General features: G+C 46.8%; 1 protein-coding gene and 1 pseudogene across 1 annotated transcript in view; one reads left to right on the forward strand and one right to left on the reverse strand.

Moving 5' to 3' along the window:
• The window catches only part of LOC126543287 (uncharacterized), a 36710-nt gene extending 26962 nt beyond the window's left edge, over positions 1–9748 (reverse strand). The window contains exons 1-3 of the mRNA XM_050190417.2: positions 9606–9748; positions 6544–6669; positions 713–821 (exon numbers count right to left, since the gene is read on the reverse strand). Of these exons, the coding sequence (XP_050046374.1) occupies positions 713–821; positions 6544–6643 (209 nt within the window). The 5' untranslated portion in view covers positions 6644–6669; positions 9606–9748. The remainder of the gene's footprint in view (positions 1–712; positions 822–6543; positions 6670–9605) is intronic.
• A 2223-nt stretch (positions 9749–11971) lies between these two features.
• LOC126543911 (uncharacterized) lies at positions 11972–12819 on the forward strand (annotated as a pseudogene).
• Positions 12820–14905: the final 2086 nt, after the last annotated feature.

Genomic DNA, 14905 nt, shown 5'->3' on the forward strand with positions numbered 1-14905 from the left:
AAGCAATGAAAATATATACCGCATATATGGTTGGCGACTTCGCTTGACGGCTTCTGCTCGGGATCCCGGCTACGATGGCTGCATTGTGATGGGGGCGGAATGCAAAAACGCTCGTGTGCTGTGCATTGGTGACCGTTAAAGGACCTCAGATGGACGAAATTAATCCGGAGCACCCACGGATCATGCTTTTGGCACGTAATGGCCAAGATTTTTTTCAATTTTTTGCTCGGGCTAACCAACTGAATTTGAGATTTACCGAACATGGACACCTCCGGCGTAATGTTCCAAACGTCTAAACCTTTGGAGATCCAAATTTTACAGCTTCGGATCGCACACTCGAAGATGCTGCGCAAGGGCAAGACAAGGCCGAAGCAGAAGGAAGAGCGATGGTGGCCTTTTCTTACATTCTAGCTTTCATGCCTTTATTTCAAGCATTAACTATTTACAACAAGCCCAGCTGTCCATCCTACTCACAATCACACACTTCTCCTCAGCTATACAGTGCGCTGTACCGAAAAGTATTTCATTCTCATTACACATCGATACAGATCGTCAACGCGTGATATAGTTTGCACATACACGAGGCAGGGCGAAAATTCCACCTAGACGCGCTCACGGTAGGATTTATAGCTGGCTCACAGTCGAATTTATACCAAGTAGAGATGTAAACAGCAAGAACGCTCTTGCATAGACGTTATTGTAAATTACTTACGCGCATACAAACTTCATATCTCCGTGGCTATGAGGAATGTTCAGTTTGAATGTAGCATCGCACAGCTCCCTCTGGGGCGTGAAACGGGTGACGTCGCAAGCACTGTCATCTAGGAGAATAAGTACAACAAATAAGACGAACTAGCAACACGAAACAAGAAAACATTGAAGCAAGTGCAATAATAGGGAGCCGCAATGTGCTAGGCGCAATTGTTAATGGGCTAGTTTTGTAAAGAACGAGTGATATACCGGAGTTTTATTTTCTTTTTTTTCTTTTTCCTTTTTAATCTGAGGATGCTGAGCTCAAATTTCACCTCCTCCAGCACACTACTTCTCTCCAGGCTTCGAGTGGCGCCTGACACCGGCAAAAGATGCCGAGAGCTCTGTGGGGCTACACTGATCCAGGTACAACCAAAATAGGAAGGCCCACTAAGCTTCAACAAAGACACTCCCTCACCAGAACAGGAATCGGCCTCCGTAGTACAGTATAGGGCCACTACCTCCCTCATGATTCCTACAATTAATCCATGGCCCTCAGTCCCCAGCAGCTGCGGAGCAGCTGACCAGGGCGGCGGTCAGATCTGTAACGCGGCAGAGGGTGCTAAGAACCTCTGGACCCTGACAGGCCGCCAATGAAAACTGACCTTGGCAACCTTTAGCACCCGAACTCTGTCGAGTGCGGCTAGATTACGAAGAGTCTTTGAGGAACTATCAGATATGTTTGGGATATCATTGACCTTAGTGAGATTAGAAGAACTGGTGAAGCTTACGCAGTGATGACGAATGGCCGTGTCCTCTGCTATAGAGATCTCCCAGATAAGAAGCAACACGGGGTAGGGTCCCCAATCCAAGGACATAGCGGGCAACATTGACGAATTCCACAGCATTAATGAGAGGATAGCAGTAGTCGTAATTAAACATAATAAGAGGTAAAGGTAGCACAAGCCTACGCTCAAACATCCAGTCACGATGACGATGGAGTAGATCAGTTTTATGAAGATGTTGAATTAGTGATGAGAAGAAGTGCAAACTCAGTATGCTCTCTAATGGGCGACTTCAATGCAAAAGTGGGGGTAAAGCAGGTTGGTGAAGAAGCAATTGCAACTACGGCGTCGATTCTAGGAACGCTAGAGGAGAGATTCTGCTAGAATTCGCAGAAAGGAATAAGCTACGAATAATGAACACATTTTACAAGAAGCGTAACAACAGAAAGTGGACATGGAAAAGCCTTAATGATGAAGCAAAAAATGAAATAGATTTCATACTTTCTGCCGATGCCGCCATAGTACAGGATGTAGAAGTGTTAGGTAGGGTAAGGTGCAGTGATCATAGGTTAGAGAGGGCTAGGATTCACCTCAATTTGAAGAGACAAAGAGTAAAATTGGTCAAGAAGAAACAGGCCAACCTAGAGGCAGTAAGCATAAAAGCAAACAAATTGAGGCTGGTGTTTGCAAACAAATATGCAGCCTTAGAACAGAGAGATGAAGATGACATAGAGGTAATGAATGAAACCGTAACTAGGCTAGCTTCAGAGGCAGCATTTGAAGAGGGAGGCAAGGCACAGCGGCAACCAGTAGGCTAGCTCTCCCAAGTAACAAAGGACCTAATAAAGAAACGACAAAGAGTGAAAGTGCCCAACACAAGAGATAAGATAGAATTCGCCGAAGTGTCAAAACTGATCAACAAGGCGAAATTAAGGGATATTCCAAATTCTAACGTGAGAAAGACTGAAGAAGCCGTAAAAAATGGGCGCAGCCTGAAATAAGTGAGAAGGAAACTTGGCATAGGACAAACCAAGATGTATTCACTGAAAGATAAGCACGGTGATATCATCAGCAATCTCAAAGGCATAGTAAAAGCAGCGGAAGAATTCTATAGTCACCTGTACAGTACCCAGAGGAGCCACAATACCTCCAGTCGAAGCAGTAATAAACAGGTTGCAGAGACTCCTCCTATAACTATCGATGAGGTCAGAAGGGCCTTGCAAGTCTTGAAACGGGGAAAGCGGCGGGAGAAGATGGAATAACAGTCGATTTAATCAAAGATGGAGGAGACATAAGGCTTAGAAAGCTGGGGGTTCTGTATACGAAGTGTCTATCGATTGCAAGGGTCCCAGAAAACTGGAAGAATGCAAACATTATACTAATCCACAAAAAGGGAGACGTTAAAGAATGGAAAAATTATAAGCCTATTAGCTTACTCCCAGTATTATATGAAGTATTTAACCAAGATAATTTGCAATAGAATAAGGGCAATAATTGACTTTAGTCAACCAAGGAAACAGGCTGGCTTCAGGAAGGGATACTCTACAATGAATTACATCCATGTGATTAATCAGGTAATCGAGAAATCCTCAGAGCACAATCAGCCTCTCTATATGGCTTTAATAGATTACGACAACGCATTTGATTCAGTAGACGTACCATCAGTCATAGAGGCATTACGTAATCAAGGAGTACAGACCACTTACGTAAATGTCTTGGAAAATATCTACAGAGATTCCAAAGCCACCTTAATTCTACACAAGAAAAGTAGGAAGATACCTATAAAAAAAGGGTCAGACAAGGAGAGACAATCTCTTCAATACTATTCACTGCCTGCTTGGAAAAAGTATTTAAGGTATTAAACTGGGAAGGCTTAGGAGTAAGGATCGACGGCGAATATCTAAGGACCCTTCGGTTTGCCGATGTCATTGTTCTATTCACCAATACTACAGACGAGTTACAACAAATGATTGAGGACCTTAACAGAGAGAGTGTAAGAATGGGGTTGAAGGTTAATATGAACAAGACAAAGGTAATCATGAATAGCCGGGCAAGGGAGCAAGGGTTCAGGATCTCCATTCAGCCTCTAGAGTCTGTTAAAGAGTGCGTTTACCTAGGTCAATCACTGGGAACCCTGGTCTTGAGAAGGAAATTTCCAGAAACATAAAAATGTGTTGGATCGCATGCGGCAGACATTGTCAGCTCATGACTGGAAGCTTACCATTATTATTGAAAAGGAAGATGTACAATCAGTGCATTTTACCCGTGCTCAAATATGGGGCAGAAGCTTGGAGACTGACAAAGAAGCTTGAGAACAAGTTAAGGACCGCGCAAAGAGCGATGGAACGAAGAATTCTAGGCATAACGTTAAGACACAGAAAGAGGGCGATTTGGATCAGAGAGCAAACGGGTATAGCCGATATTCTAAATGACATTAAGAGAAAAAAATGGAGGTAGGCAGGTCATGTAATGCGCCGGTTAGGTAACCGTTGGACCATTATGGTTACAGAATGGGGTACCAAGAGAAGGGAAGCGCAGTCGTGGACGGCAGAATACTAGGTGGGGCGATGAAATTAGAAAATTCGCGGGCGCTTGTTGGAATCGGTTGGCGCAGGACAGGGGTAATTGGCGATCGCAGGGAGAGGCCGTCGTCTTGCAGTGGACATAAGATAGGCTGATGAGGATAATGACGTTGACAGCGAATACTTTCACATTTTTGTAAAAATTGCGCATTGTAGGTAGGACATTCCTAGTCCACAACGTGGTCTATTCGAAGAGGCAGACATTATTTGCACAAAAAAATTGAAATGGGTAATCGTCTAAATATAAGTATTCACTAATTAATTTTTTAGCTAATTCCCCTATGGCACGTATTCTAATTTACAAATTCTAGATCGGGAGTTTGCTAGGCGGATCCACTTGGAACGAATTCTCAGGATGACACCAGTTTCGAGATATTAATTTCCGAACTTTGCGGAGAAACGCATTGGCGTTCCATTTACTTCTGTGCTTAAATGCAGAAAACCACGTTTTTTTTTTTAAAGTAAGTGGAATGACAGTTCCTTTTTACCGCAAGTTTGACGGCGCGTATCTCGTAAATGGTGCCATCCACACAGTTCTTTTCAAGTGGATATGCCTTGCAGTCTCGCCCGCTAGAATTTGCAAATTTCAATACCTGCCATAAGGTAATTAGTGAAAAAGCTTCGGTAATTGATCTTTTTTAATTAGTCGGTATTGTATTTCAATTTATTTCGTGCACGTAATTCCCACCTATTATAGGAGACCAGCTCACGTACTAGAATTTTGCTATCTGCCACAGGCAATTTCTAAAACAATTTTGAAATTGTTGGCTTAAACACCCGGTATGTACGCTTATTGTATCTCCCTAGCAAAAAGAAAAAGAAAGCAAAAGAAACAAGAAAAGAAAGGAATGTAACACTTTTCTGCAGTTGGTCCAGAGTGGCCAAATTTTCTTTCGTAGAAAACTCCATTTGGCCGACCAGTCACTGCTAAGTCCGCTTTCTCTATCAGAGAGAGTCTTTTTTCTTTTTCCCTTTTTTTTTTGAGGACCGTTGTAAAAAGAACGCGGAGCCGAGGAGCTTAGAATTCTGGGGACGAATCCAGAAAGCGTCTCGTTCGTAAGTGCTGTTCGCAGTGGCAAGCCGCCTTCACTAATGTGTACAGTATCGCGATTAGCTGCAATTTGTGCCGACGAGCAATTATAGCATAAAAGCTTTTTGTGAATACGGGCCCTGCATCCTTGGGCCCCAGTACAGTTTGCCATGCCACTTGACCTATTTTCGCAATGTATGAGACGGTACGCCGCTCGAGCCGCTGATGAAATTTTAGCAGAACCATGTTGTTGTACAACTAGACCAGAAGCTATAGAACTATTACATCAGCGTTGTTGGTTGTCACCTTCGGTCTTTTTTTTTTTTTTTTTCTAAACCGGGATCTTGTCTTATAGACAAGGGGCGTATTCTTAAGACCTTATGGTTCTGCAAACTGCTTGTCATTGACAGGTCCCTTAAATAATGCTATATTCGCTGTCCCGATTGGCTTAAGCTTTCTCCTACGAATGTTTATATTATACTACATAGCTTGTGAATTCGCGCCCTAGTGCGCCCTGGAGCCATCGGAGGGGTTCGAAAGAGCAGTTTGCTAATAGCGAATATTCCTTTAATGAAGGCCGTTGACTAATTAAACTCAGTTAGGATCAAAAACATTGAGAATTCGTTCTCCGGCGCTGAATTAACAAACCTCTGTCACTGGCCGGCAACCTGCGCTAGTAACATGTTCGCTCTCACCGGTTCTCTCAAACAATTCTATCGTAAACGATATCGTGTGAATGTGGAGTCAGGACCCCTATTCCCATTGTGTTTATGAGCCCAGGGCCCGTATTCACGGAAAATGCTCCTTCCCTAAGAGTGTTCGTCAGAGAAAACGCCAGCGAATCGTGACTTTGTACATGTTAGCGAAGGCGGTCGGCCAATGGTGAAACAGTACATACGAACGAACATCTCCGTAATCACGAACAAAAGTATTTCGTAGGTACCCTTTGTCAATGGCTGGTCGCGTTCGCCTAAGTATGTCCAGCGTCAGGATAGGCAAGAATTTTTTCCTTACTAACACCTCTGGCGTACTAACAAGTTCCAGGCAATCCTGATCCTAGACATACTAATACCGAAGGCGACCGGGGAATGGCAAAGAGCATCTACGAACGAAAAACTTTTAATTCGGCCTCCGATATCTATGGGGTGTTCATGACCAACGCGTTGCTGTCACGTACTTATTCGACGTGTCTGACTCGTACTTTAGTGTATACGCGTGCGTGTGTGTAATCGCGTGCGCACACAAACACACGTACTCATCAGCAATATAGGTTTTCTTTGATGCTCTGGTAAGCCTTCCATTTGTTCACATTCGCAATAATCCCAAGAGCCTTAAGTTTTTGAGCTCTTGCGACAAGTTCATCGCAAATACAAGCACAAAATACCCGAGACATAAAAACGTATCAGTGAAAATGCACGAGTACGACGCCATGCGGAAAAATACATAGTTATCTTACGTTTTGTTTCCTGCCGTAGCACTGACACCTCGACGAGTTGAGAGCCATCGCAGGTAGCTAAACAGAGCACAACGCCCAAGAAGCCGATAAAGGCCTTCATTTCCAGCCTAAGACGTGCAGTAGTTACTAGGGAAAAAAAACACACAATCACACACACACATGAGTAACTCCAGGAGCTCGTCAGCTTCTTGCTAGGACCCAACGTTGAAACACAATGACAGAAGAAGAAATCGCCGACAATTAAAGATTTTAATGTTAGCTTTTCGGCTCGCACACACTAGCCTTGTTTACAATGTGGTTAAAAAATGACCGAACAGTCACTCAAATAAGCCGTATAACGTGTTTTGACGTGAAACGACTTTCGATTCGATGATAATAAAGGGCTAGACCAGTTGATTGTTGGGCAAGTTGGATTTCCATAACTGAGCAAATAATATAGTGCAATAAAAACCACAAACACAAGAAAGGTGGACAAAGTGCTTCTCTTTGTCCACCTTTCTTGTGTCTGTGGTTTTTATTGCGCTAAGTTACTTGTTCAGTTCAGAATAACGGGCCGCTTGATAAAACCGCATGTAACGAGAACATGCCACAGTATTATCATTTGTATCTTTGCAACCGTATTAACCACGTGCCTTACTTTGGTATTATTGTGTACAAAGTAGTCATTAATCGATTACGCATGGATCGCGTCCACAGATGGCACTGATGTCGGGCCATCCATGACGCAATAGAGGCTCAATTTTAGCCTCTCACTCGGCGTTCAGAGAGACATTGATCGGCAGTACCTTTGTTATTCCGAGCAGGAGCAGTCACGTTTGAGAACTGACTCAATCATATTAGGTATAATCCATGAAGTTCAAACCTGTGCTCATCTCACTTATAAGGCTTACAGTGTGCAATTTTGTGCAGAAATTTGATCCTTGCTCCGCTATGGCGCCCTGGCATTCGACACATATGGCCCAGAAATTGCGGGAAGAAACTCAGGTAGCAAGACAGAGATGCTTATCCTCGCCCACCCCATCAGACCACGGCTCAAAATATCTGTCTCCATGGGAAGGGCAAGCGAGCGCAGGTGACATATGAGCTAGATACACTACACCAGCTGTAACATAAGTGAAGCACGTAAGCTTTGTAATGCTTGCGTAAATGAAGGTTGTTACGTTATTTCACCCTGGTACCCCATACAACCTCCTCAGCACGTCAAGACGTTTCAAGTACCCCACAGTGGTTGCGTCACTGATAGAGCCTAGCCAATCTTTTAAAATCTCATTGTAAACAACGCTTCCGAGTGGAAGCAGGAACGTTAACCTACTATATTGTTTGTGGCCGGCTGTTTGTCTCTCTTATCGTGCTCTTTCACAGAGCGACGGGATTTGGTCATACTCGTTTCGAAACGTTGAAATAGCAGCGCAATATATCGGCAGTCCAGTCTGTTTGCAAGGTTGCTTCTTGTTTTCCATGTGAATAAATATTGCAGCTGAACGGCAAACATGAGTATACGCATCCACTGCTTATCTGAAAAATTAGTCTTGCAAACAAACCTAGCATTAGAAAGCACCAGTTGCACAGTGCGTGCAGCATTATTTTGCAAACGATCTTCGCAGCGTCAACAGCAGCCAACCCGCAATGTCAAAGTATATCGAGGTGCGACGAGTATGTCAAGAATCAAGTAGCGGTATCCTGCATCACCTCTTCTTTTCAGACGCCGGATGTTGAGTTCTGTTGTTTTGTCCGTTTCCACAAATGTTGCGATTGGAGGATTTCTCGCGAAATCATGCACATTTACACAAATACAGCTCTACCGGACGGAACGAAACAAGGAGCACACAGAGAGGGCGCTTACTGACGACTGTACGCATTTAATGACACCCCTTGCCTTGTATACACGGATAAATAACAAGGCCAACAACATAAGATGGCCACAAAAAATAAAATACATACAGCTGCTAGCACCGTGTCTGTGTGCTTCTTGTTTCAGCCAGTCTGGTAGCGTTGTTGTCATCTAATCATGAACCTACTATAGCCCGGCATTCAATCCTCAATTATTTCTCGTACACAGACAGATGCACCGCTGCGTCGCACGGATCACTGCAATTTACTATTGCTGGTGCCTAGCGCTGACCGGGTCGTTAAATTCTAGTGTCCTGCGGCTTATGTGTCGCTACAAGGGTTGTGCACTGTCACTGTCGGATACGGCTACGGCGCATGCGCTTGCGTCGGCTTGTAAGTAATCGCACGCGAACGTAATTTCAGCAAACAAATGTCGCATCTGTCCGTCATCTGCATTTATTTTGCATTTTCTTTAATTTTTGCTGCGTATAAACGTAGGGAAAGTGAGGATGCTGTTTAGAACTGCTGGAGCTCCCCTTTTCTTCCTGTCATTGATGCTATTGAATATCTCGACTGAAACTCAGGTTCCTTTAATTACAAAACAAAACACAAATTGGTGGGCGTGCCATGACAGCACTGGCTGCATGACCCATCCCAGTTACCCGTTGCGAGTTCTTAAAATCTGCCTTAGTGTAACGTACGAGACTACGAAAAATTGCGCTATGAGATGAAATTCAGTCAGTTCTCAGAAGCTCCAAAAAGCGCGGAAGAACTATGCTCACTCGCTTATCAATTACTGGCTGTTTATTTTGCTAGAACGGCTTCCCCGAAAAAATACGCTAGTTGACTCCGGTTCGATGCCCTGCACACTAATTTCACTAAAAGCAGCAGTGCAAATGACCGCACGAGCGGATCAGTCTCCCGTTAGTCTCTTGCCTTCTGTCGCTTTCTGTCGTTCGACGTCATCTTCATTAGGTTTGCGCTGGTAGCGAAAACGAACGCGCTAGCGCGGTGAGTGGCAGCAACCACGAAAAAGCCACAATAGCATCAGAATCCCCACCGGCAATTCCAACGGCCCACTGTGATAGCACTGGCGAACTCGCTGGCAAGCATTCGCGGTAAACACTGAACACCGGTAAGCCTTACAGGCCTTGCGAGGCGCTTGCAGCAAAACACATGCGCTGCACTTTCGGCTCCGCCACAAAGAGCGAGAAAAATCGACTCTGCGGTACCTGGAACAGGCTGTAAATCGGGCTTCCTCTGATGGCGGTCGCTAGCTTCGTTTACATGGCCCACCTTGGCTCAGCGTCCGAGGGGCCGGTTCACTTCGAAGGCATTCGAAGGCTCGCGACAGTGCGCGGCGAGAACGTGCCTCGCAGCCGCACTGGCTGGTTGTGTGCGCTCGCGATGGCCATGCTGCTGGTCGGCGCATGAGCCAATTAGTGGGTCTCTGCTGCCACCTAGCCAGCCGTATGGAGGGGTCGCAGTACACGCCGTTACTAGAAGTACAGCCATATGTTTTCAATGCGCGGACGCCCGCTGGAGTGAGTAACACGTTTTGCACACCGTTTAGCGTTCGAGAAAATATATAACCGCCCGCAGTGCGAAATGTTTGACCTCTCATAGTACGGGAAATGCACCGAAAATAATGTAAAATGGAAGAGTTCAAGCTTAACGAAGCTACGGTGGTCCTCCATTTACACGAAAATAACGCTGCACTTAACGCCACACTGAGGTCGTGGGCTGTCGTCGAGCGCAACTACAGAAGTTACCTAAAAAAAGAAAAAGCGGTGTAATCAAGGCAATAGTTCGAATCTACGAGAGTTCTAATCCAAAAGCTCGTGCAGTACGTTTAAATAAAATTCATTTCACAAGCTTTCAGATACATCAGTATGGTCAACTTCGAAATACTCCACGTTAGACTCAATGCGATAATTCCACTTGTACTGCTGGAAGCAGCCTTAGATGTTCTCAACGGAGATGTCGTTTCCTTTTAAATTTGGTCACATCCCCGAAACGCCACCCCCAGAACACCAGTCTGCATTTGAAAAAAATATGAAAATCTGGTAGAACCAACGTTGGGTTGATATTTTTGTAAGCATCTCTCAGCTAATCATGTTACGTAGTGACGCACACACGTTTACTCGTATGAGGTATTTACATAAGTACGTTTTGATTATTTTCAATGCGAAGCATTGTTTGTCTCATTCTAGGAACTTTTTAATAGATGGGTAGGTCGGTTCCTGTCTCACTTTGTTTTAATAAACAGAAAAATAAATGTATGAGCGATGGTGGAACCAAACCTCTACCGTCGAGCATCCCTCCAATCGAATGGAAGACCGCCCTGGTCACTTTCATTCTGAGAGCCGGCAAAGCCATAACCACGGACATCCTCCGCCCCATCTCCCTCACGTCTTGTGCGTGAAAGCTGATGGAGACTATGGTGCGAGATAGGCTTTCGGAGTTTCTGGAAAACCAAAACGTTTTCGTAGGCACCATGTTCGGGTTCCGCCCGCACCGGTCCGCGCAACATGTTCTGCTTCAACTAGACCGCGAAATTCTAAATCCCGTGGAATACCCCTTCAATGACAAGGCAGTACTCGCCCTCGATTTGAAGGGGGCTTTCGACAATGTCACACACGACATAATTCTGACACACCTCTCCCAAACCAACTGTGGACATAACACGTTTCAATACGTTAAGCAATTTCTCTCCGACCGGCTATCGTACATCCGGATACAATATGAAGAACACGGCGCTTACCAATTAGGCACCAGAGGTACCCCGCAGGGCGCGGTCCTCTCACCCCTACTATTCAATTTGGCAATGCTGAAACTCCCGGCTCAGCTGGAGAATGTGGAAGGCATACAGCATGCGCTGTATGCCGACGACATCACCATCTGGGCTAAACACGGATCGGTAGGAGACATTGAAGCCAACCTGCAGCAAGCGGCGGAGATCGTGGATGCCTACGCCCGCCGCTGCGGCCTTCAATGCTCCCCGGCCAAATTGTAATTTGTGCACATTCGCCCCTCGCCGAAGTGCACTACCAAAATCGAACTGTCCCTACCAAATGGACCCATCACAGAACACGATCAGATCAGAGTACTGGGTCTCTTTATTCATAAACACCGCCGAGCCGACACAACACTGGCCAAACTGCGCATGGTGGGGGACCAGGTGGGCCGCATGGTTCGCCGGGTTTCCAATAAACGCGGGGGGTTACGGTGCAAAGACGCTTTGCGGCTGGCGCACGCATTCATAACCAGTCAAGTGTTGTACTCGACTCCTTACCTCCACCTTCGCAGGTTTGACGAGAACGCCCTCGAGGTGATTCTCCGTAAAATTTACAAGCGTGCTCTCGACCTCCCGATCAACACATCCAACCAGCGCCTCCTCGGCCTGGGAATGGTCAACCCTTTCGCGGAACTCCGAGAAGCACACTTGACGAACCACTACACAAGACTCTCAAAGACGCCGTCGGGTCGCCGCCTTCTTGCCCGACTACACATCCACCATCCAACACTAACGGAAGAGCGCGTGCGCATCCCGGAAATCTGGAGATACGCCCTGTACGTGCGCCCTCTTCCGGCCAACATGACACGAGACGACCATAGTGGCCGGCGCCTCGCGCGAGCGGAAGCATTGGCACGTCACTATGGGAACAAGCACGGAGTATTCTACGTGGACGCCTCCGGCCCACACCATGGGGGTTGGTATAGGCCGCAGTCGTCCACCAAAACACCGCGGTGAACGGCCTTACGTTCAAAGCACAAGACATAACACATGCGGAAGAGGTGGCCATCGCGCTCGCCGCCGCAGATCAGGATTCGCTGGTCATTATTAGCGACTCGCGAGGGGCCTGCAGAAACATCGAAAGGGGCTTTATTCCTTATTTGGCGTACCGCTTACTTCAAGGCAGCAATTATCTCGGGGTCCCCGCGCCCCGCACAATAGTATGGACTCCCGCGCACGAGGGTCTCGAGGGCAACGAATCGGCCGACGCCGTTGCCCGCGCGCTCACTCTCCGGGCATCGCCCTCGCCTCCCGTCGCTGCGGACTCCGACCCAAATCCGGTATTTACCTTCAAGGATCTCACCCAACACTACCAATACGGCCATGCAATCTTTCCTAAGCCCTGTAAGGGCCTCACGAAGGCAGAGGAGCGTTTACTCCTTCGCCTCTATACTAAAGCACTGTTGTGCCCGGCAGTCAAAAAACATTTCGACCCTGCTTGCACAGGGAAGTGCCCGTACTGTGAGGAAAAATCTTCGGACATTTTTCACATGGTGTGGGCGTGCCAATCAACCCCTCACCTTCCCCCTATACCCAACCCTACCCGGGGGGACTGGGAGGCGGCCCTGCTCGGCTGCTCCGACCTGGCAAGCCAGAAGGCCCTGGTCGGCCGTGCCCGAGCCGCGGCTACAGCCAATGGGCTCCTGTAATGAGGTGCCCACCTAGTCTTTATAAGGAGCGGCCCCTTAAGGATATTGCTCCACACTCTCCCTGTAGATACTTCGAACAATAAAGTTTTTCAGTCAGTCAGTCAGTCAGTCAGTCAGTCAGTCGGTCGGTCGGTCGGTCGGTCGGTCGGTCGGTCGGTCCGTCGGTCGGTCGGTCGGTTGGTCGGTCGGGTCGGGTCGGGTCGGGTCGGTTCGGTTCGGTTCGGTTCGGTTCGGTTCGGTTCGGTTCGGTTCGGACCGGTCCGGTCCGGTCCGGTCCGGTCCGGTCCGGTCCGGTCCGGTCCGGTCGGTCGGTCGGTCGGTCGGTCGGTCGGTCGGTCGGTCGGTCGGTCGGTCGGTCGGTCCCACGACCGTCTAGCAGGGCGAGGGCTATGGCGGCTTGCTCGGCTACTCCGGGGTCTGAAGTGCTAATCGAGGCGCTTTTGGAGTCGACCACAACGACGGCAAAGGTCTTCCCGTTGCTGTACTTTGCGGCGTCGATGAAGCTTGCTCTAAATCATTTAAATTTAATTATTCGAAATACTCTCGAAGGGACCGCGTGACTGCTCTGTGCAAGTATACGTACATTCCAACACTAGCAAGCTACCGACGCATTACTTAAATACCTACACCTTTTTTGTCATGACTGCATGGCTATCAACAAATACTGCATCCTAAAGACACCATATCCCCGCTCATCTAGAACCATGCTAAGTTTATCCGACAAGTTCCGCACTGTGCGGTGCAATATTCGAACAATATTTTATATCCATCTCTTATAGAAATATGGAATAAGCTGTCGAACGAGTGTGTATCTGAAGTCTGTAGGTTCATTCGTGACAAAGATGGAAGATTTAGGAGATAGTGAAGCAGATGCGCAACACGCAAGCGTAGTGATACGAAGTAATGATTGTGCCATTCAAGTACTTTTGTTTATTATCGTAAAGGTCCACAATTTGCTGCTGCACATCTCTATTGCATGTTTGCTTGCGTGCCTCAAAATTGGATTTTGTCGAAAGCTAAGCAATCTTGCTCTTCCTGTTGCTCGCAGTACTTGCTTTGGTCCAGTTTTTAGATTCGTTGCATTGGGTGTATTCTTGCTTAAGTGTTGCTCACACACGCCTCCATTCTGCACAGCTTCCTGACATGTTCATCTAATCAGTGGGGTAGTTATAGCTTGTTTGTCGAATTTGTTGACAAGTATTGCCTGTTGTACGTTTCTGCCCACTCCCGTGAGAGTTCAGGAGTGCTTACAGCACTAGTAAACAAACGAACAAGTTGCCGCCAAGTTGAAGTCGAATCCGCATTTTCCGCATTCAATGAGAGGCAGTTTCAGATCTTAAGAAAGGTGACTACACATGGGAATATGTTGAACGGCCTGCGACAGTACTTTTATATAGTCGACGCTTTCACCATTATCATCTACGTAGGCCTGGTATGTTCACGCATTCGTTCAGGCAAGCAGTTTTTTACAAAACAAGAGGAAATTTTGGAGATGTCCTGTTTGTCAAGCACGCTATGCACACGCGCAACGCGAAGGCTTTGTATGGCGTCTTTTTTCGCTTAGAGCTACTCTCTTATGGAAGGAAGGACAAAGGTGTCTGATCTGACACCAGAGAGGTTGTGAAACTGTTTGTGATGGCAGCATGCGCGAAAGAATAACTAAATCAGTGGGTACCACACTTAGTGCACGCCAAGATGAATACTTCGTTCGGGTTGCTAAACTACAAACCGGCCTTACGGCAGACAAATGGGCATGGTCCGTGAACCTGAGGTTTAATAAAGCTTGCATAGCTCCAAATCTGACTGATCAAAGATAAATCCGTGCAATTAGGATAGCGGTGTCGAATACCGCCACACTGTAGTTTTTCTTGCAGCAGTGTGCCTCTGTGGTGCAACCGCTCTCGCCGTTGTTTGCCGCTGCCTCTTACTAATTAGAACGGTTAGAGGTAGATAGTTACGCCAGTTTTCATTGCACCTCAATTTTCAAACGCCCTCATTTGTTCCTTTGGACGCGATTTTGTGTCTGGTGCTTCGGGAAAGAAAAGCCTCTTGGTTCGCACTTATGATAGAGGAGTACCGGCGCTGC

Source organism: Dermacentor andersoni, chromosome 1 (genome assembly GCF_023375885.2).
Source record: "Dermacentor andersoni chromosome 1, qqDerAnde1_hic_scaffold, whole genome shotgun sequence".
Taxonomy (NCBI): domain Eukaryota; kingdom Metazoa; phylum Arthropoda; class Arachnida; order Ixodida; family Ixodidae; genus Dermacentor; species Dermacentor andersoni.